At 38.2% G+C, this 27343-nt stretch overlaps 1 protein-coding gene across 8 annotated transcripts in view; it reads right to left on the bottom strand.

Moving 5' to 3' along the window:
* The window catches only part of LOC131771411 (uncharacterized), a 31378-nt gene extending 5353 nt beyond the window's left edge, over window positions 1-26025 (bottom strand). Inside the window, exons 1-4 of one of the 8 annotated variants that reach the window (XM_059087195.2) lie at window positions 25899-26025; window positions 8868-9065; window positions 8281-8343; window positions 2089-3627 (exon numbers count right to left, since the gene is read on the bottom strand). In XM_059087195.2, the coding sequence (XP_058943178.1) occupies window positions 2089-3627; window positions 8281-8343; window positions 8868-8900 (1635 nt within the window). In that variant the 5' untranslated portion in view covers window positions 8901-9065; window positions 25899-26025. Of the gene's footprint in view, window positions 1-2088; window positions 3628-3774; window positions 3971-5043; window positions 5187-5457; window positions 5616-6020; window positions 6090-8280; window positions 8344-8867; window positions 9066-11798; window positions 11938-25888 lie in introns of those variants that run through there. The other 7 variants (XM_066158993.1, XM_059087194.2, XM_059087197.2 and 4 more) reach the window with 7 other exon arrangements.
* Window positions 26026-27343: the final 1318 nt, after the last annotated feature.

Raw genomic sequence — 27343 nt, 5'->3', positions numbered from 1 at the left:
CAGCAATCAAATTTGCTGTCGAGTTTTCGTGAAATAGTCTTTCGAAAACAATACGCGAGTTATTTGTTTAGCTGGTTATGCTTCAATTTAAAATTAAACAAACTGCTGGTTGTCTCAAGTAAATGTTTAAACTATGATGTCTAAAAGAAATTAATTTGCCTTTATAAGGACAATAGACCACCTCCAAATTTATGTTACTTTGATTGATATAGGGATAGCGCTTAATGGGTGCACGAAAACCACAAACAAACGAGTAAAAATAATTAAGAAGAAATGTAAGTTAAATTTGTTTATAAGACCTTTAAATGATTTACAGAAAAATAGTGAAAGTTCTGATTCTTAAACTGTCGTGACTCTGGTAACATTTTATGGAGCTTATTAAATATGCAAGATGGGGAAAAGTTGGTTTTGACGCGGCTGTTAAAAAAAGCTGTAGAATTTTTATCTCTCTTGTGGCAGGTGTATAAATTTAACATACAAATGAAGCTTATCAATCACGTTTTTTGTCTTGGAAAATTATAATTAAAGCATCACTTGAATGTTGTCCACTAAGAAAATATTAAAAAATACCCGTGAAATTTTAATTAAAAATAACTTCTTACATACTCGCCGTGTTTACTCAGAAGCAAACTCTACGTCGTAGTGAAATCGTGCCTGAACAAACTACAAGAGGTTTTTTTTTTTTAATAGGTATTGACAATTTGAAATGTAAGGCCTGTATGAACAATATATCACTTGATACACTGTACAAGACAGGTGGTTTAGTAATGTGTTAAAAAATATTCGCCAAATATTCCGTGACCTGAGAATCACGCCAGCAGCGGGAGCCATGTTTATCCAAGGTCAATTGAAAAGCGTTCACTGGCGCGGTGCTCCTGAATCTGAACGCCATCGCGCAGCAACTGATTTCAAGTCAGAGATATTTAAATTTTCGTTATATCCAATTAAAAGTACACCTTTCGTTGAAAGCGAGAAAACAATTTTGAAACTTTTCAAAGCCGCATCTCTTTGTACTTTCAGACACTCCTACAGTACGATGCTCTACCTTTTTACCAAAGTAACTAATCTGAGAAGAATAGAAACTTAAAATCGACAAGGTGTTAAGCTAGATTACTTTTTGTTCGCTTAATTTCTTTTCTCGTGCAGAACGCGAGCGGTTTTCGAACAACCAAGGTATATTAGAGTTAAATGATTGGTTCCATAACAATTGTTTTTTGGCCTCCCGGAGTTTTAACCACATGGTGCACATTGAACCGTTTCGAACATGTCAAATTTTTGCCGAAATTCAAGAGCCAGTGCTAGGTCAATGGAACAGATAATCTCTTCTTAGTGTTCGATTACCTTCTTTCCCTCACAAGACTTCATAGATTGTTTTTGCGAGGGATTAAATCGTTTCGTGATCTATTCCGTCTGTCTGATGACAATCCAAAAAATTTGTTTTTCTTCCCGGCTGCCCCGAACCGCAAGTATAACAAATATGCTATTGAATTTGAAGCCCCAGAGGCCAAAATGAAAGACAAACAATGTAATTATTGTGTCTTATGCAAATCTCTCTAGAAACCCTGGCGTGAGGGAACGAATGCCTACCGGTCAAGAACGTCACCTATAGCTACCGAAGGGTGTTTTTTTGAAATGGAGACATTTGTTTTCTTCACCGCAATCGTGCGAAATTGCGGCTTGCATTTCCTGTACGTATTTCTTGTTGCCTCCTATAAGCAGAGCCACAAAAGCCGGTCTTGTTTCGCTCAAAGAGAAGAAAATGTTGTGACTGGGTCCATAAAAACATGATTAAATTAAGCGCAAAATGGCATTTGAATACCGCTCGTGAGTTCAAGTACGCCGCGCGCTAAATGAATTGAAATTTACTTTTGGGGTTATTTTTAGAAATTTCACAAAAACATAACACCCAGAGCTGTTGTCTTTCTTAAGTGTAGTCGATATTCGACGTGGCGCTCTAAAGGTTTGGCGAAACATTTCTCTTGATCGCACAAATTGAGTGTAAAATAATTGACGCGATACATATGAAAGAAGGTTGAAACAATGCAAAACAAACACGAGTCGACATAATAAGTTTGTTGTACTACTCACCGTACACTTGTTGGGTTTTTCACCCGAATGTACTCTCATGTGAATCACCAATTTGTATCTGGCGTTGAAAGCGCGGCGCTGCCTGCTACAATCCTTCCAGTAACATATATAAAGATCATCGGCTTTTCTTTGGTCGATGTGAACTTTCTCTATATGCCGCACTAAGTCATCTTGCTCTGAATAAAGTCCATCGCACCCAACCCATTTGCAAGGGAATACACTGCTCTCTTCGCTGGGAAGCGATTCCTTTAAAGCATTTGATGAGCTCGTGGGAGGCTTCTTTTCTCTCACTGAATCCTCTCCGCTGTTCCATTTTTTCTCATTCTCTGCCAGGGAAGCTTTCTCGTCGTCTTTGTCCGCTGGCGTAGACAAAAACTTACCAAATGTTTGCAAATGTTCTTTGAGAATTTGCTCGGATTTCGTCGTTCGGCTTCCAGACTTGAACAGTGGCGATAATTTGCTCCTCGGATCCGGTACAACAGTGACGTTGGGAGTGATGGATTCAGCCTGGTTACTCCACACCCGGTAATTCGCAAACGATCTCGGATTATAGTTCTGGTATGCCCTGTTTCTATCATACGCATAGCCAGGGCTCGGTTCCGTCGGTGAAAGGTCCGAATCAGACTCGCTGTACGGAAAGAAATGCCGTGCTCGTGTCGAATGGCATGGACTGCCAAGATCCGAGTCAGATAGCACTGAACTCCCTGTTGACAGGGATGGCGAGAAGTTGTCAGCTCGAAATGACTGTTGCCGGCCGTTAAAGTAACTTCCAACGCCATCAGAACCCGAACTTGACCAACTGCGAGTACGCGGTGCTTCTGGGTAGCTGTACTGACGAGCCGGGCGATTTATTTGGCCGCGACTTCCTTGAGAGCTAAACCGAGACTGAGCGACGCCATCCCTGGCGAGTTCAGACACAAAGTTTGCCTTTTCGGCCAGCTCTGATAAGCCAGCTAGAGGGTTAATGTTTACTGGCTGTGGACAGTTCTGGGGAGAAGGAAGAAAAGATTCACCTCCAGCACCTTGAGAATAATGCATAGCAGCACTTTCTGCGGCAAATCCATTTTGCGCGGTGTTCACGTTTGGCAACTTAACACCGCTTGATGTGGACATTCCACCATGTGTATTGTGATCCGTGTAATGATAATCAAACATGGCTGCAGTACTTCTCTCCGGTGGATTAATCATTCTTCCATTGCCGGCGCCACCAGTTATTTCTGCGCGATCAAAAGAGTCATAACTTCTACTGTAATTTCTCATTCTTGACGCTACAGGGTCTTCGTGTGTTTCGCCCGAAAATTTTGGCCCTGACACTCGACCTGCGTAGAGCCCACTTCTGGATCCATACATTATGCTGTTGAAAGGCACAGGGGAGTTCAGAGCCCTGTTGGCTGTCTCCTCTGAAATTCCAGTTTCTTTTCTATCGAGTTCTGCGGTGAAGGTTTTCAGATTGATTTCTTGCAGTTGTTCGAGGTATTTGACTGTGTCTGAATAATCTTTCAAGGTAAGATCGGTGTTTTCTCCTCTTACCACATTCCCCTATAACATTCAAATAACAAAGTAAACAAGATTAAACAACTGGTGAAATGAGCAAAGAAACTCTGCTGTCCTTTAACTTCTGCAAGCTGAGCACTCGATGATTGGAAAATAAATTCTTGGGTGAACGTTCTCAGTTATAGTGGTTACCTTGGCTTCAAATGATTCTGCCGTGAAACCCGCGCTCGGCCTCGTTCAAACGCGCCGAGATGTTAATACGCTGTAAAAGCATGTAAATTACTTAAGGGAGGCAGACTTTCTCTTATCTTAACACACGAGTGGAAATAACAATAGAAATGCTAAACTGCAACACTAGAGTCTACCACCTGACTTCTGTGATCGGTCCGCTTTACTGCAGGAAACCCAATTTGATTGACACCTATTCATATCCGTTACCATGGAAACTAATTAAGGCTTATTAAATTTCGCCGCCTCACCAATCATTTCTCAGCGCACGTTCCTGAAAGGCGGAGGGTCGTTTTTTTTGCGCTGTCTTTAATGGTCATTGGTCTGGCCTTTGAATGACCGTCTTGGCTTATCCTAGGGGCAAAACGACTATGCCAGAAGTCCGAATGCCCCGAGGTGGTTTGATAAAGATCTCTCTATTGCTTTGTACAATCGCATTCATTTAAGCTGCGCATTTGAAGAGTTTCATTAAACCTGACGTGAGCTTGACAGTTTTTGACAAAGGCTGAGTTACGTACCATTTCCGGTATTTGTTTGCCATAAACGCGCAATTTTCGCACCAAATTGAGGTTTATTAGTTTAATATTTTACCCATCTTCTCGTCATAAGACATAAAAGCCTCTTCAGTGTCTAAAAGCAAAGGCTGTCGCACAAACACCTCAGAAAGCTGTGACATGCAGACAGTTTATCATAAACCTTTCTTAAACCTACGATAACCTCTCGTCTCTTAAACCACGATCGCTCGCCTTCCCATAGTTTACACCAAAGTATATCAGACCGACCGGTAGATAAGTTTATTATTCATCATCCCTGTGGCAATACTGAAACGACCACTCCTCTGCCTGTGGCGAAGCGAGATAGCGAGCCATTAAAGCAAACCGCCTCTTACAAGATCCGTTCCTTTAATAGCTGTTTTATTTTCAATGAAAAATCTTCTTCCGCCGGGTGGATCATTCAAACGCGCACAAGAAAAGAAAGGATGTCTTCTGTTGCCGAACGCAAATAAACATATTTGCATCGCATTAAACTTTTCCTCTTCAGCAAACAGATGGGAACAGATGGTTGTTGCGATAACCCTATCGAAAATAGAGCTTTTTTCGGGGGTATGGAAAATTCCAGGCTTACCTCTCGCTTTGAATTAACTGAACATGACTCAATAGTAACCGAAGCTCGCGAGATTGTCGTATTTTCGGCTTGGTCGTGTCAATATCAAGAGGAATAAACGAATTGTACCTTTACAACCTCCTTGTTCGCGGTCGATTTCTTGTGTTTTGTTAGGTTCTTTGCTGTACAGTTGCTTTTCTGGCTTGATGACACAATAACTCGTTACGCACACGATAAATTACTCAGAATAAGAAAAGCAAACTTGGAAGCACTCCGAAAATGACAGGAAGCCTCAAATATTTGAAGCAGCTGCGAACCTGGTCTGTGCCGCGCTAAAAGACGAGTTGAACTTCTATTAACTCACCAAGTGAGCTCTCCATTACATGCTAGCTTCCGAGTTCGAGATGTCCCTGCCGTGATAAAAGCCCTGCTTCTCGTAACATTTCTACATACACGATTTCTTTTCGAGTTTGATAACATCACTGGAAAAAACCCCGTAAACTAATTGACTTAGCACTCAGACTAATTTGATAGAAATCTTACCTAAAGTACAGGAGAAAAGCCTCTTGTTATTTTTCGCCACTCTTCGAAGATTTGGAGATCTTAAAAAACAGCAATGTACCATTCGATGCTTATTTTCCCCGCCAGACGATACGAGGTCGGATGAGCAGGCGTATTTACTTGGCATATGGTTTATATCTCATGCAAACGACGGAAACATTGACCTAGCAAGAAGTATCAATTCGCAAAAGCGCGTTTCCGGTGCATACAGTAAGGTTCGGGATGTGCGTGACTTGTTCTGCGCTGAAAAAGATAAAAGCTTTGGTTTGCCACACTCTGGCCTTAATGATCTCTCTCATAATAAATTTTTCATTTACCCAAAAGTCGCTGATTTTTTTGCAAAGGTAATGGAGAAAAATACGGTTACAAGTGAATACACAAATTTGTTTAGACTCTCTGTGATGTAGACCGTCGCACCCGCGTTTTAAAGCGGCGAAAGTTACTTCTTTTTCGACTTTCTTGAACGTTCGTGTTTGTTTTTCCATTAACGCCCACTCTTAAAAGTATATGTATTAAGATGAGAATATTTTAAAGAGCAGAATTACCTTGAGAGTCTGATGAGGTCTAGAAGTTTGTTCAACCAGACGTAAAATTTCCATTCAGGTTCAAATCGGCATAATATGAGTTGTTTTGTGTGTCTGAGTGAAAATTCATTCTATTTCGGTTCTTATTTTCAAAACAGTGTCTCCTCGCATAATAAACACATAAGTATATTCTCTATTTTGGACGCCAGTGATTGGCTGAATTTTAAGATCAGGCTCAAGAGAAAAAAAAGTGTCTCAAATCGTGACCACTGTGAATAAAAAAAGAAGAAAAAAAAGGAATGGAAAATTCCCGCGTTTTCTCAAAATTGATTGTGCGTTGGAACGTTATGCCGAGTATGTTGTAAGCCTAATTGATCAACTCCTACCAAACGCATCGCACTAGGAAGGAAGAACTTACAAAGTGTTTTTATCCAAAAAAGAAAAAAAAAAAAGGAAGAATCGACTAATGCGGCTTTTTAAAGTCCAGTTATGAAAACCTCGCCGCAAGCACAAGAAGCCGAGTAATTGACGTATACTTATTTTTTTTTTTGAGGAATATTGAGAGTGCTTTACAGAATGAATTCACGGCGAGAGATCCGATTGAATTTTGTCGGTCGCCCTAAAAGCTTCCGCTGTTGAATATTCTTCGCATATTTTCCGCACTCAGCTTTTCCACATCAGTTCGTCATACAATATTTCTCTCAGATTATCGTGAAACTGTGGATTGGTTTTTTTTTAAATATTTTAAACAGTTTTCCATGACTTGGCGTGTTTTAGTCAGTTTTTACCGTCACTAAAGTATCGGCCGTTGTTTTTCCGCCTTAGTACTCTAGCGCTCGAATCAATCTACCAAGCGAAACATTGCCTCAAGACAAAGCGACCCTCAAAACAATTGGCGCAGTCACGGCATCAGTGCGTGAAACTATTGTGTGTTCATTTTCCTGGTAAAATTCGGCCATGTATCTCATCTTAATGGTACATCTTATCATGTTTACACTATCGCACAGTTTAAACAACGTGGGAGACTGAGAACTTCGGTTAGCCAATTGGATCACGGCGCGATGTCACTTATGGAGTAGTTCACTTTGCAGCGCTTTCGTGAGTTTTCTTAGGCCCTAATTTTTTCACGGATGTAGTTAAGTGTCTCCTCTACGTCATAGGTTAAACACAGTCATCCTTTACACTGAAGAACCATTGGTGAAAATTTGCATAGTCACGATGGAGCAAATCAAGGGGGAGGGGACTGGGGTTTCACGACTGGAACAGCAATTAGGTTTTTTATAAATTGAGCCAAGAAGGAATATGTTGTTCGTTTGAAGTGTGTATCGTCGGAAATCGATGTTTAGTTTTCGGGTAGCAACATTTGCGACATGCGTGTTAGTGGATTTAAGCTTTACAGGTCGTATTGATCACCCACATATGGTCAGGCAAGGTACTCTGATCGTATGTCAATTATAACTAAACCTAGGAAACAGATTTGTGTGTTCTTGAGAAGTCGATCTTCTGGTGCACTAGAAAATCAAAGTGAGTTGAAGTGTCTTCATCACATTTCACCTAACTTACAATACAATTTTCGCCAAAATCAAAACTTTCCCTTCCCATGACCTCACTCCACTGTTTAACCTCAGTACTTTAAGCAGGAAGGCTTTTAGAAGAGAACGACATATTTGGATGTCAGGAAAAAACCAGAACTGTTTATCTCCAGGTACTAATAATCTCTGGTTGTGGAAGTTTTTTCATTTTTCAAGGCTTTTAATAATTCAAGTTTTTGGCTTTTTGAGTTTTGTTGATTGTCTCCGATATTGGTCCCTGTAGCAGCTAATCCGGTTAAACTTGTGGGTTACCTTTGCCTCAAACATACCGGCTTTTGTTTTCTAGTGAGTTTGAAAGTTCTGCGACACGAATTTCTAACGGTAGTTCTGCATTGCCTAAAAGTCTGCACTTCACTCAGTATACATCTTATGTCATTTTGGATAGATTTCAGTTCAATCTGCTCAAGCTTCATGGATCTTTTCCGGCTTATTCCTTTGCTAAAATGTCTAAAGAGGAAAACACTTTGGGTACATTACACCTGACAGAACGTCAAGGATTTTGATTGAGGAATACACTGTTACAGTGAATGGCAAGATACTTCACTAGCCCGCTTCAAATGGTTTTCTGCCCAATTTTTTTGGGAGGAAAATAAGGAACCTAATGATACCGATAATATTACCGCTTGATAATTCATGTGTAGTTATGGAGGCGAATGAAACAAGAGTACTCAGAGCAGTCTCGTTCTTACCTCGTCGCAAGGGTTAACACTGGCCAAGAGTTGCATGTTTCCAGACTGGGTCTCTCCACGACACTAAGCGAAGAACGTACTTAAGCTGTCAGTCTTATAAAAAGTCGGCAGCAATTAAAATGCATAATATTTGCATTTCAATTAAGTTTTCGCGTGCCATTGTATGAGCAACGATACGCTTTCAACCGGAACGTTGTAATTAAATGTCTAAAAATATATATTTTTAAATTGCTAAGTAGGAGTCCTTTGAAGCGTATATAATTCGTGGTCTTGAATTCATTGGTTAAATTCCAAGGGAAACCGTGCTTGTTAAATTGTTCTTAAATTATCGTAATTTATCATCGAGCTGAAATGGCTGGGTGTAGTTTTCGGCTAGCATTACGTGCATACTGCTTTGAGAGCGTTTTTGTAATTAGTTTCCACGCACGAAAAGTTATTTCATCTTTTGCAAAGTCACCGAGCAAACATGCCATTAGCACCATTCTAACTGTCGTATCATTATTTAAAAAATCGCGTGACCAAACGTAAAAAAACATTTGAATTCAATTGGGGAAGTGACAAGTGGCGTGAGTTTTTGAATGGCTTACCTTTGGGAGCGTGCATTCGAAGACATCATCCATAGTTTTTTTAGAGTTTCATTAGTTTGTGATTTCTTCGTTTTGAAACCTCTCTACGGCGGTACCTCTTTGATCCTATAAAAAGTTAACCTCTTCCCACTCCTAGCCTGAGTACAATCTCGAGGAGTTTGTCTCCGAACGGCAATCTGTCGAAAACTTGCACGATATCTGAAAAATATTAGTACATCTAATGTAATTGATGAGCATTGCAGAGATTTTTGGGACCTTCTTCAAGAGTTCCCGAGCTAATTTTATTTCTAGGCTAAAATAAGCATTTTAAAATTTACCAAACAACTTTATTGACTGTTTTCCGAGCGCTTTATCCGGTTTTCGAAGAAGTGTTAACTAAGTACCAACAAATTTCTTAATAATCTCTGTTACATAGATCTGCCGCCACAATTCACTTGATTTTCCTTTGTCTTTATTTCTTTCCCGTTTGTCAAAAAAATTCAAGGTATATAACCCTAGGTTTGCCCCAACAAGTTGATAAATTGCTTTTTCCTTAGAGATTTGCTCCTATAAGAAATAGATCCAGTATGGGTTTGAAAATAAGCCTTCTTAAATCTTCGATGGCTTTCCAATTCTAGCCAGTTAAATTTTGCTTCAACGTTGGCTAGCAGTTATAATTAAAGACATCTGTAAGTCCCTCAGTGTTGAATGATTTACTACAACTACAATTAGCTAACTTGACTTTCATTGCTGTCTTAAGTGGTAGGTCGGCCTATTCGCTTTTCTGTGGCACTTCTGTTACGTAATTCATGAGACATGACTCAGCTTTCAGCTGATTGCACTATGTCCCTTGATCGTCAGTCAAACGAAACCATGTCCGGTTAAATGTCCAGTGAAGTGATTGATTGACTAATTGACATCATGAATGGCAGACGTCTGGAACGTTGCGTCATTACTGAACACCTTCGTCTCCCGTCTAATGCACGACTTGCTAAACCCTTGGGCGTTTCTTTTCTTGAATGAAACTTAAGATGTTTTTCACTTAAATCCAAGCTAAAAGACCTGAGAAACGGAACTAAACTAATCTTCCCATGACGTGCTTTTAAATAACACTTCCTGCTCTTAGGATTGTGGTTTGGCGAAGGCAACTTTTTGATCAAAGACCCTTTGTTTTCAGCAAAGACATGCATTAGCATATACCTATTAAACGTGACCGAGAGCATGTGAAGTCTGACTCTTTACTTAATCCGTCTGCGAGAAATCTACCGTTTTCAACGTGGTGTCATTGTACTTGAAGTATCTTGTTGTCACGTGATACTACACCTCCCAAATGCGGCCACCCAATGTGTTAGAGTGAGCCACTGGTGTGAGTGGTTTTTACTCATCTTACTAAGTCACTTTTAAAGCTTCAGTAAAAGTCGATTTTCTATTGTGAGCGTCTGCCCAGCAAGTTGAATGAAAGATATGCTATTAACATGTTATTTTTGTTGTTTGGAAATGTCGCAAGTATTTTTACTAGCATTTTTTATATATAGCACAGTTTCAGTGATCAAGCAATAGTTGAACTAAAAAATGTTATATTCTCATCCCAATACAAGATTATCAATTGATTTCTCCTTTTAGTATTAACACATTTTCATGTTGTCACGTAATGAGAAAACAAACTGCATTAACACATTCCTTTAACTTGTATTTTTAAACGTTCAAGGAGACTAGAATAGAGAGCTTGTCCTCATTAATGGTTTCCTTTTTATTTTCATGATGAAAAAAGCGAAATTCAGATTATTAACATACTGTAAGTAACAGTTTTATTTTTCACGAGAACCCACTGTTCAGGGGAGAATAGTTCTTTTGAGTGGTGGGCATGAGTTTTAAGGCAGCCTTTGTCCTTTGCGATGTTAAGACTGTGGCAAAACTTGAACACCAGCGATTGCTCGTTTTGAAAATATATAGAACATACTTAACTGTACCAATTTGAAAAAGAATTTCATTCAGGACCCTTGCAAAAAATCAGTTTTGGTGTGTATATTTGATTGATGGAGTGGTGTAGGTTCTCTCGATGTTTTCTTTTTCGGTGAAAACACTTTACCTGTACAATACTTCTGTCCTGTCAGAGATATGTACCGTCTATCCTCAGTAAGAAAACCAATTTTACAATGACAATTTAGAGAGACGTACGATGGATTGACATCTCTTGCGTTTAGGCCTGGAAGCAGTAGTAGCAGTTACCGTATAGTGTAGCCTTCTCGCTTTGCTCAGTTCAATAGGATATTGAAACGCTTAAACGCTCTTTAACATACAAAAAAATCAGGTAATTTTTATATTAAACTTTGGCTATTTAAATCGGACGTATTGCATATATTCCGCTCGTTAGGCCCGCAGGTTTAGTCATTAGATAAGAGTAAAGGATTTATTACACAAATGGAAACATCTAAGTATCACGCCCTCAAATAAATGATAGGCTGATAGTTATTGTTCTTATGTACAAGTTAGGGTCCTCTAGGTCCTTGTGGAGAATTCAGTTTAATCATATTTAAGTGCCAAAGTCAAGCTTCCTAATTTACTACAGGTTTGCTACTAAAATTCTAATCGGTCTTTTTCTTTATCATCGCTTTGTGATCTTGTAATTTTCGGTTTTGTTAAAACCGATTAGTATTTTCATTTCACTAACGCTAGATCTAAGAGAGCGTGCTTGAATTTCATTGGAACCGGCGCCGACCACTTTGAAGCATAGGCTGCGAGCCAGTTTTGCATCTCGAACGTCCTTTAATGAAAGCTCTTCTCCGAAAAATGAAGTCTCTTTAGAAATTAAGTGACAACAACTTAAGCTATGGAATAGATTTCAATCAATTTTTGTAGAAAAACACTACAGCAATAGGCAAATTCGTGATGAGAACCACAACTTTTTTGTTTCAAGACATGATATTTGCTTTTTATAATCGGAGCACATACCTTCTGAATATGCACGGTAGTGGACTCTAACTGTAAAGCAGGGTAGAGAGAGTTAAAACAGTGTTTAAGTCTTCACAAGCTCCAACGAAACTCTGCTGACAGTCACACAAAAAGTTTAGCTCCTTTTGTTTGTGATTTTGAAATACGTAATTAAATTGATTTCAGGGCACATATCCTTTTATTCTTGCTCTTTAATTGTCCACAACAACGAGCAGATATCAGCTCGTATCACACGCAAACATGATGTTACATAAGATAGAAACCAGAATATAAATCCTATTAAGGACATATCGTGTGTAGAATCTCTTTCTAGGCTCTATACCAAATTTGAGGAAACGTTCATTTCGTGGAATGTGTAAAATCCTTAAGGACTCCGCCTAATCCGTGAAATTTTGATGCTTGTTAGCCGCGAGAATGATCTGAGAATGCCGACAACTCGTCAAGTATTAAGTGGTTACCTCCCATTTCCGATTTCTCTCGAAATCGTGTTTCGTTTTGTTATAGAAATCTTTTTAAGGAATCAGCACTTTGACTGTTTGATGTTATTGGTCGTTTGTAGGAGCACACAGGTCAAAGATTCAAACTTCTTCTGAGATCATATACACAATCTGAGCGGCAGGTGTAAATTTCTGTGATATTTAGCCGAAATGCACACACTATTAGGGTAATAAAGGGATTATCTCTGCGATTTAAAACCAATCTTCTTTAGGCCTCTAAACGTCCGTGTTCTGAAGCATTAAAACGGTAGAAAACGTCGGAAATTAGGGGATTATAAAACTCTTTTCGTTTATACGTCTGGTTCTCACGGCAAAAAAAAAAATACAAAATACAAAAACCCATTGTAGATCAATATCCTTTTACACAATAGTTTTAAAGATTCAACCGTAGAGTGATCACGTATCTTATCTTTGAACGTGACTCATAAGTGGACAAAGATGTTATCTTAGCACCAGCCCTGTTACCCTATAACATGACCTGGGGCTCTAAAACTCTTACTTGGCAGAGCTCATCCGTTTCCGGTTCATTTTTTACTTTTATATTTTTCATGCAATAAATGATCGAAATTGTCCACTCCTCTTTTGCTTATCACTATTATTCCTCTCAAAGCACAATATGCATCATAGAAAATACACCATAAAGTAAAGGTATTCCTTAAGTAAACGTTCAATACGCTCGTTCGTAGACATGAAAGTAATTTCTTCCGAGACTTTCCATTTTTTTAGGGACATATATATGCTGAAAGTTCTTGTTTTATCATAATTTTATGATTTTCAATTACTAAAGTACACTGTGACTAGAAATCTGTGCACAGTGATCGAGTTGTCTGCTTTCTCATTTTATTTAACTCTCCTTGCTCCACCTAAACAACACTTGTACAATGAAATCGGGAGAAGCCATAGAAGTCTAATTCCCTTGTTTTACAACAGTCTTACTGTTGCTTTGATGTAATCATTTTTTATCAAAATTCTAAACCACGAACAACACGACTAACACGGTCCAGTATGAATAGTATTGCGTCTCTTGAACCCAACGGAGTGATGGTTCTAGAAAGTTCTGTTAGCAAGTATTAATCATGATACCCAGAAAGCTTCTTCCGTTTGCTCTCTATCGTTTTAAGTGGCTTTAGACGTAAGAGGTTCTGGAAGATCACTTGTTACTCCAATTTTAAGAATCTCTTTATATTCATTGACACAAACTACCTTAAAGAATACCTTCTCTCTCGGGCCTGTGTGGTTTGAGTTTAGTTTGTATATTTTTTTGTCACCAAAATAACCTCAGCGCCCACAGTGGCCTTGGATTGGAATTAAACTGGTCTCTAGTTGTAAGGGCCGTGGTAGTTTAAAGAGATACCAGTGCATTTTAACGCTCATAGCTTCATGATTTGTAACATTTATCTAGGGTTGATCACTTTACAATCCCTCACCTTCATATCAAGAGCCTCAACTTCATCGAAAATTTTAGCCGGCGATTTTAGGTCAGGCGGATGTTGGTTGTTAATACCGGGATTTAGCCAATGTCACTAGTATTGTTTCTCTCACTGAGGGGTTCTATTTCAGGGTACCCCCTACCAATGTGTAAGATTTCGTAATCACTTCATCTTGCACCCCTGGATGGATGCAATGGAGAGTACCTTATACCAGAATGAACCAGAGAAACCCACCAGGGGTGAGCCACGCCCTGTGGCTGCTGATTTTTGCCAAATTAAAGACAAATGTTGTCTTGTTTGTTCCGAGTCATAGCTCATACGATCTATACGTGTGGTTGGGCCATTTCCGGGGCGCTTATACTAATTTAAACTTCGACCTTGAAGGTCTGGTTCTGGCTTTTTCCATCAAACACATACCAGGCAACGATAGTTGTCGTGTTTCAGTGGTGTGTGGCACCGGCAAGCGCTCCGTTATTTTTTGGTTCGAAGAGATCTTTCTAACCTTGTACCAAGCCTAAGATATAACCCTACGAGGCAAGAACGCAAGAATGTCGCGCACGTCACGCGTTGCTCGCGCGTGTCGGTCTAACTCACTCGCGAGCGTAGTCCAAAATTGACACGTTCATGCGTCGCTACCTGAACTGATAAATAGTGTCTGAAAACATAAGATCTCGTCTGTCACGCAGAGAAACCATCCTTATGGAATAAATTAGGCTCATTTTAGAACCTTCTGATGATGACATATAGAGATGGATGGTAATTTTGTCAATTTGATGATTAAAATTTAGTGACTTGCGTCAATCTTACGATGCAAAATAAAAAAAAAAATTCAAATTTGGAAAGAACGAACCTTTACTTTTCCAAAAGTAGAAAAACGTTGAAGGGAATAATAATATTTTAAGAATCGATAGAAAAATTATCTTGTTTATAAGGTAGATTTTATCAAACATTCCCTAGTCAAGCTCCTAGACAAGAAAGCATTGGAAGCAACCATTTTCTAGACTATCTTGTAAAAAAAACAGTGTCTTGTATCTAGTTCTCATGTTACAGCATTCTTTCCTGTTCTCAAACACCAACTCGGACATGTAGCTCGGCACGTCGTTAAAAACTCACTCAGTGAACTTTGTTCACCTTAAAAGCTTTTTATTATCATTTAAATCAAGCACAATCATTGTTTTTACACATGATGGTTTGCGCTGTCAATTAAAGCAATTATCACTTTGACTCATGAGTGAATGTTTAATTTATCCACAAGGACACACTAAGATGGATACGACCACGTTCGAGATTCTTTAATAGTGGAATATTTGGCGCGCGCAAACCTGCATTGTTTTGGCTAAAAAAAAAACACGGATAGCTATTAGCACTGTAACAAGATAATTTGGTTTTATTAACTGAGTTGGAAACGTAAATTGGCCACCGTAAAGAGTTTGTAAGCTGACCTCTCGAGTGTTAACCGGCGTTCGTCATTAGCACTACAGAATGAGCTTCTGCGAAAATGGCTCGTGGCAAAAATAAGCTACCATCATCTAAGTCGTTGTAAAGTCTCTTTATTTAATTTCAATTAGGATAGAGCCCAGTTACGTCTGATAGTAATACCTGTGCAAACTTTATCGCTCTATAGGAGCGAAGAATATATTTTCGTTGGTGTTTTTGTTGAATTTTGCTGAAAACTTGAATATAAATCTCGTAATTGTAGTCCAACCCGTCCTAGACATTCGTATGTGATCTCAGTTGGAGGCAAGAATTGTGCATTACGAATGTTCGATGGCACCAGGCCGAGCCTCGAGAGGAAATGTGAGAGGCAAAATAAAAAAAGTTCTTGATGATGAAGTTCGTAAAAAACAGCAAACAATACTTAAATCTCCCCACAGAAAAGAAAAATTAGAATTGTTCAATTGGTTACAAGGTAACACACTGTTAGGGAGAACGAGGATCGTGCTCCTCAGAAATTCACTCAGTGCTTGTGTGGTTAATTTAAAATTCTAAGAACAAGTATCAAAATCTGAACCAAGGAGAATTGCAATGCCGATCTCGTGCCCGAAAGGGTTTAACTCTTATGAACTATATATTGTTCATTATGGTGGTTAGTGTTGGTTGAATAAAGTGTTTGAGAAGTTTATCAGACAAAATCTTTGCCAAAGCGTTATTTAATGCATCAATAAGGAACGGATACAGTGTATAACCTTATTTGGAAAGATATGAGCTTGTTCTTAGTGGATTTTACAAAGTTATCGTCTATAGTGTGCTTGCGGTTCGACAGTAGTATTATCTGATAAACTGTGACTATATAGATCATTAATCGCTGGTGGGCAAATATACATGTATACTCTAACTTTGAGGTTTGATTCACGCATCGATAAGAGAGAAAGGCGCAAGTCAAAACATTATCGTGATGAAACTTAAGACGGACCTCCCCTTCGATATCATTAGTTATGGAAAAAAGTCATTTCTCCGCTTAATTATTGGCCTAAAAGGAAAATTACTTGAGCCAAGCTACGATGTGGGTTTGAGCTATTGATGATCATGTAATTACAATTTTCCACTCCAACGATCGTTATTAAGGGGCCTCTCAATAACCTCGAAACATCGTCAATATCGATCAAGCTTACATCTCTCAAAAGCTTCTTTAAAATTATATTGGTGCTTTCAAATAAAGAAGCCTCGCTCGTGCAGCTAAATTTAGCGCTGGCTATCGAAAACTAAGAGGTTTTTGAGTGACTTTAAGGTTACCTAGTTGTCATAGAAACTCAAAGATTGACAATTAATGTTTCTACCGCGTTTTAGATTTATTGTGTTCTTTTTGGGATATATTGCGCTTTCCGCTTTGGGAGGGAAGCAATCAAATGGGCACGAAATACGTTCTGCAAAGATATTCACCAAGGTCAGGGTGTTGACGAGTCTCGAATATTCTAGGAAAAAGGTTTCTACAACTGTCTCCACCTGAAACTTTAATTCAAACAAGCTTATAACATTTCTCGTGCAGCGGGCTACAAGAGCAGTTTTAGATGGTAGTAGAGCAGGGAAATTGCTCAAGTGAGCTTATCCGTGGAACTGTATGCAGCTTGACTTGCTTTGCAATATACACGCGAACCACTTTGAACTTTGAAACCAGGTCCTCTTGATAATCGGCAATCACGAAAGATAAATGCCACAACTCAATTATAAATATATTGCCCTCCGCTGAACCCACAACCACAAACCTGATGTGTACCTACCATATTGTCTCTGGGAAACCAAATTTACCGATAAGGTAGTTTTCGCCAGTTATCAATAGATTACGGACTCTTAAACTTAATTATTTTCTATGTTTGTCAGTTTACAATTTAAAACCATGCTATGAATGTTCCAAAACTTGAGTTGCTTGGATCTGTGTAGAAATACGCACCGAGCACGGAGTGTAACTTTTCAACAATTTGTAAAAAAGGGAATGAATTTTTTTCATTCTTTTGCGTGCGATTTCGAGTTTGTGAATAGTGATATTGTTGCTTAACCTATTTTATCCCTCTTCATTGCTAGTCGTTGCTTTAAAATAAGTCATTTTTCCTTCTCGTTGATCATTCTAGAGAAAAATACCGTTGTCCTTGAGTTTTCCATGATCTACAAGTTTCTCTGCTCAGTTTTTCGCTCGATAAAGAATGGATCAGTAGTTCGTGACACTTTGTCAAGGTACTCCAATTGCCCTTTTTATGCATGAAGACCAATTATTCGTAAAGCGCACCGACTGGTTGCATGACGGTGAGTCAAAGACCATCGTCCCGCTAGGAGCTTATCTGGTATTTTTCTAAGGAGGAGAGGTCACAGTTACGCATTTCCGCGCGCCCTGCGTCAATTAGCTTTAACCGCTGCTCTTTCTTGTGTAGCAGCAGGCAATTATTCATGCAGGGAGAAGAATCAGCAAATGGAGTATTTAGCACTGGAAAAGATTTATACCTTGTAAATTCCTCAGATTTGCGTGTTTTTGTAAACCTGGTACCGGTTGTTCAAGGGCTGGATAGCTATCGGTGGATAACGCAGTTCGTTTTGTTAGCATTTATCCACCGGATGGCGATTTATCCGTCGGATAGCGTTATCCACCCTTTGGACAACTGTTCCCTGAATGTTGGTGACTCGTAATCATAGCTGAACCATCTTCAGCATGTGACTTTTAGGGTTAGCAAGTTGATTCTACCAATGATGACATTGCATTTTTTTGGTTGACTCGTTTTGAGATTTTGTTGTGGGAACGAGGCGGTATCCTTTAAATTATAGTTTCTTCAGTTATCTTTATATAGTTACTCGAAACTGTTTTCAAATTGCGAGGAGAGTTCGCATACTGATCACACATGAAAGCTGCCAAGAAGTTGGTGTCGATTTTTTATCAACCTCTGGTTTTAAAAGTAAAGAAAAAGTCCATGAATTTTGCTGGACTGAAGCTGTTCGAATCTTTTTTTGAGCGAAGGTCAAAATCGTCCATGAATGATCTCAAGAATGTTCACCCTAACATTAAATTCATCTGTCCACACACCTCTACAAACTTACCTTTCCACGATTTTAGCATCTCTTAAATGGCGGCGGTCTCATCTGCACGAAAGTCTGTAAACTTCAAAGACGAACAACAATAGGGCACATTTTGCTCGCAGTGGGTGTTGTAAAAACCACCCTCAGTGTTATCACAACGGCCAATCATGACAAAGATTCTCAACACAATCAGCTAACGAGAACATAAAGAAATGGCTTGCAACCGCGCTCAAGCGCGGGAAAGCGAAAGCTACCAGGTTGCGATTGGTTTCAATACAGCATCTGATTGGTTTAGAAGGTGACCGATAAAATTTCTCGACCAATCGCAGAACGTATAGTAAAGCAAACCAATGCAATTATGGAGTACTTGGAAAAAAAGAACATCGGTTAACCCTAGCTATACCTTGACTTTAGTTAAGTTTGAAAAGCCCGCAAACCTCTGTGTTACAAGTTTTTGTTAGGTTTTGTGGACCTGACCAAAGCATTAGCATATCAATTATTTTGTAATGACTGATCAATACAAAGTTTCTACAGCTCAACTACTACCTACAAAACAAAATAGTGCGCAGTCAGGGAGCCCCCAAAATGAAACTACAGAGTCATTGTTTTCATTTTGATTTTTTCCGGCTCTTCAGCCAGCCACCTTTACAGTAAATAAGTTGTCCCTACTGTTTTCTATACATTTCTTACACCGCTGACAATTCACTTAAATTCTGATGCTAATTGCTAATAAAATAAATCTTTTTAATTTCCTTTTGTAAAATACACTGACTTCGCAAAGCTGGCGAGGCTTTTTAGTTATCCCAATAAGAGGGGAAAAAATTAAGCCCTGTTTGGTCTTAATGTAAGCATATTTAAGGCCTTTTTGTGTTAGTTAAATCAATTACTTCAAAGAAGTACATGTTGTTTTTGCATCGCTCATTGTCTATGTTGTGATAATTGTTTTCTCGTTGTACATCGATTAGTTGAGTGGTGCCAATAATAAAGACAATATAGCGAGGATCCAGCTGGAAGTCATCTACGGTTCCTTGCCTAAACACTTTGTCATTTTACCAAACCATTTGTCAAGTCTATGACGCTCTCAATTTTAATTCATAAAAGAAAATAATAAACAAAAAGCTCTTGGCTAGCATGACGCAGCGCTTTGTCTCAAGCTTAGAGATTCATTACATTCTTTCCAGAAATATTTAGAAAACTCGTTGGGCATCGCACTCAAATTCACAACTTTGCCAGAGTGACCTCCATCGCTGAAGGATTCCTAACGTTGCGTCCACGTTATAAAACTAAAATATTGTCAAAGAATTTTAAAAATAGTTAGTACCTGGCGGTTTGTTTCAGCTATAGGACGCATCAGAATCTGCTGAATATAGCATTTGAGGTAAAAGGTTATAGGTCAGCTGATACTTGTAAATGTACTCTTCGAAACGTGCTTTCCGTCATGAAAACTGCCTCTCTTTTCCATAAGCATAATTATCTATAGATTGTGTTAATTTGCTATTTGTAATTCTCGCCAAACCTCTGAATGATCAAGAAACAATAAGACAACAAATTAAGTTCAGTTTCACTAACTTTATGACCTGGTAAGATAGAAATTATTATAATATTAGAGTTTTTAATTAACTTGGAAAGGCACCTCCTATCCAAATCGTCGGCTTTCACACTGATGACATAGAGGTACTGGACAGTGATTGGTTGTTTCTTGTCAAGTGTCTCGCTCTCAGGCAACAACCAACCATAGACACGGTTAGAACCTGTACGAGTTGTGTTATCAACTTGTCGTTTGTTCACTAACTTGTCATTTTGGAACGACTAAATACCATTACACTGAAAAACCTGATTATATTTTTTTCTGAAGAAAAATGTTTGGGCGTGCTCGTTCAAAAATGTCAAGGACTTTGAAATGTTTGTACTTTCGATGGAACGAGGAAAAGTTCCAGAACATTAAAAGCTTGCCGCCTAATTTTGAGGTAACAACAGTAACCATATCCACATTAATCGATATTTAAACACTTAAAATTGTCATCAATAAAAGAGCCGTCTTGTTAAATCGTTTTCACATGATTCTTTGCCCTTGAAAACAGTCATCAGTAATTTTGAGGCAAAGTTATATTGAGTGTTTTTCTCTCCAAAGTTGAATGGTAACCATGCCTGCCTTGCGAAGTTAAAATGGTTCAAAATTTTTTCCTTGAAAAAGTTTCCTAATAGTTGTTGACAAGTCATCGAAAAATATGAATGGTTCAAATTTATGACAATACTTTGTAATTGGGTTCTAAAAAATTGTATGACCATTCGTAAGCCTTAACTCAAGTTTGTCGGATACTTATTGATGAACTTAAGATTCGACAATTTGACTTGAGGAGTGATAGAATAACTGCAGTGGCATGCCTGTTCTAGATAGAGTAGTGTGTATAAGTGAAGAATCCAACGCTTTCTCTCAGGATTTTTTGTGGTAAGAGTCAGTTAGAAATCATGTTGATCAAAATCTGGTCAGTTCTGACTTTGCAGTTTAGATCCAAATTAATAGATATTGGAAGTCAAAGACGACAGCTCCAAATTATTGCTCGAGACCTGATAATCTCCCCTGTTTGTACAAACATTTATTTGGCCTACATTTATTTAACCTTGAACTTTTTTGTTCAGCTTTCGCAAAAAATACCGTAAATGTACCTTAGAGAAAGACAATAATCGTATGAAAATACCACAAATTTCTTCTTAATTATCGAAAGACAGAACGTTTTTTTAATTCCTGTGATTAGCTGTAGACAGAGAGTCCCAAAGTTTTATGGCCTTCAAATGAATGTCAACGCTTTGAAATTTCGCCTAAATAGCTATCAAACCCGCCTGATGGAGCGTTCTGACATACAGCAAGGTAGCAGGAAATTGTAACAACTCGCAATGGCGTTAGTAAGCTAGATAGCAATTTTGAGCTGTAATTTATCTGTACACAACTCAAAATCTATTTAGATTTCAAAAGTGTTCACACCTGTAAATTTCAATCACTTTTTCATGTCGTCTTGAAAGTAAGAACAATGCTTTAAAGCAACTGAATATGCGTTCCATCAGAAAGTTAGTGCATGGAGTGGACAGGCCTCCATTTCAGCGCTCGCTTACTCCGTTTTTTCTTGCACCTATGCGGTTTCGGAGCACGCTAGCGAGACAGGGCATATTCCTATTTGGAGCAAGGTTAAGTTTAGTGATCGTGACCACCTCTGGTACACACGAAGGATCAAAGAGGCTATCCTTACAAGACTTCATCCCAACAACATCAATAGGGATAGTGGAATCGAAATTCCCGAAGTTTGGATACCCACGATCAAACAACACAACAGCCGATCAATGAGGACCAATGAGGGAAAACCATCTAACAACCGGAATAATAACGAGGATCGAAATGCACCAATAGCAACGAACCAACACGCTACAAATAGCGACACGTAAACAATCGACCTCATCGCCTGATGAGGACTAGCAGTATTGCAGTCGAAACGTCGCGATCAACATCCAAAGTGACTCCATCGTGAGACAAACGAAGTTCATCTCCCAAAAGAAGATAACTTTTTCAATTAGAGATGAATGCCAGTCTTCTTTCAATCACTAGAAGAAAGTCTTGACAATAAGCTGGAAATCCTAGTAACTCCGAGTGCTACTTAGTTATCCAAGTTAAACATTAGGAGACGTAAAACTTAGTCTTGTCTGAAGGAGAAATAACGAATTCTCAAAATCTTTCATCATTTAGAGCCGTAATAGTGTACTGTGTGCGGCATATTCCTAATCATACCTCAAGGTTTAGACACACAAAAAGGCTATGAAACGATTGACATCCTATTTACACTTTGTTAGAAGTCTTTTTCGAACACTCTTTGTACAGTTGATACTTTCTTTATTTCTTTTTCTATTACACAACTTACTGCCTTGAGAACTAGCTCATATCTGAGTGAGAATGTTGGTCACCAGCTTATAAAGGTGACACTTACTAAGCTGTCAATCTTCATGCATCGTCATCATTTCTCACTTACGAGTTACAAGAAACAGTTCCTGCATGCTAAGTGCTAATTTACTACCTTACTTTCACTATGTTATTGGCTTAGAGGATCACTTCATACCCTAGTGTTATTGCGTTCAGTAATTACTGATTTATGAAAATCAGTGCTAAAACTGCACAAGTAATGTTCTCTGCCAAGTAACTCAGTCCAATAAAACAGTGTTTCTACACAACTTCCATCATTTTGAGCATTGAGATTGGCAGTAACCTTATTTATGACTCTCGATGAAAGTTCTAATCAACACGTTTCATTTAAACTTGGCTACAAAACAAGTAGACATATTTTTAGTGTTAAACAAAAAAATTCTCCGTCTGGAGCATTGTATGTTCAAACCACATAAGAAATGATCGCGCATGGTAATCAAGATTTTATCCAAATTCAGAAAATGTAGTATTAGGAACGTTTATGCGTGAAATAATGACGGGTTTGTAGCGCTAAACAGTCCGTCTTCAAAGCTCTATTCGCTCTAACGAAGGGCTATCGATCGAACCCTCATCTTGAGGAACTCTCTACAGTGGCCAATTTATATTATCAACTGAGTTGAAAAAACCAAACTATAACTCGTAATACCCCCACCGACGCAGCACCACGGTTTCGTTAAAAAATTACCCCTTTTATTCGTTTGTAGCATGATTATTTTTGTTAGGTTGAGTTTTTCCCCCTAAAACGTTTAATTATAGCCACGATGAGGAACAGAACGGACTACTCTTGTTATACATGGCTGGTCTTTTGGGTCTCAAAGTGGGTGTCATTCGCAGTTAAAAAAATAAAACCACCTTCATACCTTTTATTATAACAAGCTGTTGTAAAATCAATACCACTTACATGCTTTTTAGACTGATCACACACGATGCTAGGATTTCATAATAGACTTGAAAACTAGAGCCTTTTTTCACAAATATACAAGCAATACTTAGATTAAATGTCTGCTCTCAAGCGGTTAATTGAAATGCTGAATACTAAAGTTTCACTAGAATGGTCGCGTAAGAGACGAGGATTTCGTCTGTTAAGTTTTAAAGTTCGAACACTGTGTAAAAGAAATAAAACGTTTTACTGTGAAGTGTGCCGTTTTGATCTGTTTCAAATAAGAGTTTCATTTGAATGGTAACATAAAAGGCGAGGATTTTACACACGAACCCCAAAGGCAGTAGTGCCAAATCATCAGTGTAGTGTAACCAGTTTATGTTACCCTCCTTAAACAAATAAGATGTAGAACAACGTTAGTTGTGCGGCAGAATAATCATCATTTGCAGATGAACTAAAAAGCACTTAAAGGTTTTGTATTTTACACTTGAGCATGGGAATTGAATGTAAAAGAAAACTTAAAGCGCAAGTGGTAAACAAGACTTAGTTGTTTACTTCCTAATGGTCACTAATATTCGTTAAGAGGATTTTTGACTGCATATTGGGCCGATTTAAGTCATTGATGTCAATGCCACGTTATAAATGGCTCAAGTCAATTTGAAACTTTATCGTGCGTTTGAAGGGGCTTTGCATGTTGTTTGCCTTGATTTAAAATAGAAAAAAAGTAATTAGATCAGTTTATACCGAAATTACATGGAATGTATTGTTCCTTGTGTGAGGGGCCTGTATGGGGTTAAATTAGTGTTGACAAATGACTCAAAATGTTAACAAACGACAGAAAGATTGTTGTACACTTCAGTTGGATTCCACCCACGGGGAAATGGTCCAGATCTGAGCTTAAAATAATCAAAAAGGCAAACATTTATGATGACCTTTAATTTGTAATTTTACTCCTGCACTTAAATTGTATGTAATTGGTGATGTTATTTTTTTCTGGCGATAATAGGAATCTTGCGGTCTAGGCGTTTCAATTTATTGCTGACCTTCGTGTGTGTTTTTACGAAATCAAAGATAAATGTAATTCCTAATTACATTGGAAAAATAATGGTATTAAAAAAATTAATGATAGGTGTTTTCACATGGAGTAACAATTTGTGACGCACAATGCCCAGATCTCTCTCTCCAAACAAATTGGTGAAAAACAGCTAATGGAAGAATCCTGTACATGTGTCTCGTCGAGAACTGATGTTTAAGGCAGCCAAATCCTACTCAGAAACTCTTTGAGACAACCTTAATATTTGTTCGGGTGACGGTCTTTTGGTTACTATGGTTGTTTTGTTTTTCGCTCTCTCTATATTTTCATTCTCTATTTAGTTGTTTATAATTCGCGCGATTTTATCGTGAAAATACAATATCAGACATAGTAAGACTTTCCCAACTATTTGTTGCCCTTTATCAATATATTGTAGTAAAATGAAACTCGCTTATTGGTAATAATTGATTATGGTGCTAAAAATGAACCGGAGTGAATAATTCAAATATTTGATATAGACAAAGTGGTGTAAATATCGTGTTATTATTAAAGTTTAATGCGTAGGTATAACAAATTAATATTGTTTTGATTCAAGTATTAGTTGTGTTTAAGTATATCGTCGATATTGATCTCGTACTTTTTGTGTTCCTGTTTTTGACCCAAACTGTAATTTACTTGGTAAATGACAAACGTAAATAACTTAATTCGTCCTTGAGGCACTTTTTTGAAAGCTCTTTTATTTTATGCGGAGTAATTGTTATGATATGCAAATCACTCAGTTTTAAATAGAAAGAAACTTTTGAAATAGTTTTCTAAGTAAAAAGAGAAAATGTAAGGTATAATGTAAACTGGGAAAGACCGAAATTCTGTGGAAGAGTATGAAAGAAGCTCCTTGGTGTCATTGTATCGGGTCGGTCAGTTGTGACATTGAAAATTTTGCGGGAAACTTCGACCATAATAATAAATTGCCCGGGTAGATGGCCACAAAACAAACCAAAAAACAAGAAGGATCGAGAAAGATTTAATATAGATTGGAGAAGATAAATTTGACAAACTGTTGTAGGCCAGGTTTTGGGATAATAATACTGGCCAACGAATCAGCTCATGAGCGGTTACTACAAATAAACTGTTCGCAAAATAATCGGTTAGAACACCATCAAAACAAAGGTGAAACGGTTATACCGACTTACACGCTCGAATCCCCCAACAGAAAACTGCCTCTCGCGCGCGAGATAGTCACTTGCTCGCGAGAAATCAAATTTGATAAAAATTCGCGTGCGGGCGCGCGCGTCACGCCATTACGGTTGTCTTCTTGTAACAGTACCACTGAATTGACGTCGGTGAGAAACTCATTTTTCTGTCTTTATGTACTGCTAACCTCTTACTCAGCAATAGCGTGAAAATAAACCTATAGCATAACTTATATAATTTGTCTGATGACAAACAAGTGTTGACAGACCTTTTGCGGCCCTCATCCTCGTGTCATTCATTATTTTTGTTCTCTGTTAGGTTTAGCTCTCACGGGCGCCTTTTAGATAAATTTTCCTTTCTTACATGAGATGAGGAGAGGACGTTTATATGGTAGTTTGAGATACTGTTAACGTCGATGGTGTAATGAGAGTTTTATCAAGAGAGGTTATCTCGAATTCATAGTCAGACAGGAAACAAAATGATACTGAATTAATTTTGTTAAGCTGTCTCATCCTGAGCATTACGTTTCGAAGATGGTGATTTTTTTTTGTAATGGATATAACGTTCAATGAAAAATAAAAACAAAACGTACATTAACTTACTGTGTTTCCAAGGAAGAAAATCTCAGTTACGGTTCTTGAGTCGTTCTTCTAAAATACTTTCGACTGTTTTACAACGCGTGTAAGGACTCCTTTACCTTGTCACAGAGAGAATCAACTGTTTCGTTCAGAGCTTGTCAACAGCTCTTTGAAATTGAGCTCTTACAAAACGGAAGCTTATTTTTTTATGACCCAAGTGACATTCACCGACCCCTGTTGCGTTTTTCCGTTCGTTGGTGTTTGTTCTGCACGCAACCCTTTTCACAATCGAGCAGTGTGATTTTGTAAAGACGTTTGCGTGATTTTATGGACACACGGCGCTATTCACGATCATGGAAAACCCCTGACTACAACCTAAGTAGATAATTAGTATCTTGGCGATGTAAACTCTTCATTGTGTATATTTTTTTAATTAGTAATTTTGTGCTTGACTGTTTTCAATTAAAACCATGTATTGTTATTTTCACACCAACTGGGCTTAGATCTAAACCTGTAATCTTTCCAGTTTGTCCTGGTGTTCTTTAGAAATGTCTGCCTCTAAATTGCACAGCGCATAATCGATTGCAAAACTTAAATACGCAGCAACAGTTTTGCTTTTCGACCTTGCTGAATTGCCATAACTTTTGGATATCTGTCATTTTTGTACCCGCTTCGGAAACATCAAAAGTTTACAATGTTTGTTACTAGTATTAGGACTGTTTTTCCAATTAGGATCGCATAATTTTGTTTGTTTAAGTTTTAATCCTCTGTGATGGAATCTTAAGTGGTAGACTTTCTCAAACAGGTGTTTGTCTTCTGATCCGGGCGAAAAATGGACACGATCTAGGTTGATTTTTTTGGAATGAACAACGACCGCTGTGGTACAAAAGAGTTGTCATTATCAATAACTACAAAAGTCTTAGTGCCCTTTTCTTAAACGAGTAACCGCAAAATTTAATTAAAATAGTCGACGTATACTTATATAAATTTTCAGGAAGTATGGAGGAGCATGTGTCAGTCACAAAATGAATAAAAGGTTAAAAGTCTTGTGAGCGATGATGTCATTTCCCTGCCGGAAACACTCCAATTTGCGTTTAAATTCGTAACTATTTTAACTTTATAGTTACCCCTTAAAACTCCCAAGATCTGTTCGTTAGTTCTCTCCTCTATCTGCTACATATTTCTTTAAGAATTAGTTTCATAAATTTGGTGTTAGATCAAGATAACAACTTCTACCTGATACGTTCGAGTATTCTCATTACCTGTTTGCTGGATAGTGGGAGGATATTGTAGGGAGAGGTTACATGTTAGTCTCCTATGGGAGTTAAAGGGTTGATTTTATAGTTAATTCAAAGAGCAGTTTTAAATGCATACTTCATACTTTTCCGGGCTATGGACTTAGGGAAGTCTAGCAGTTGTTTCTCGTTCCTGTGAGCTTCTTTGGTTTGAATTTGGTTTTGAAAAAAGTT

This window comes from Pocillopora verrucosa, chromosome 12, assembly GCF_036669915.1.
Source record: "Pocillopora verrucosa isolate sample1 chromosome 12, ASM3666991v2, whole genome shotgun sequence".
NCBI classification, from domain to species: domain Eukaryota; kingdom Metazoa; phylum Cnidaria; class Anthozoa; order Scleractinia; family Pocilloporidae; genus Pocillopora; species Pocillopora verrucosa.
The sequence above is the reverse complement of the archived record's forward strand: the minus strand, read 5'-3'. Positions and strand labels throughout refer to the sequence as shown.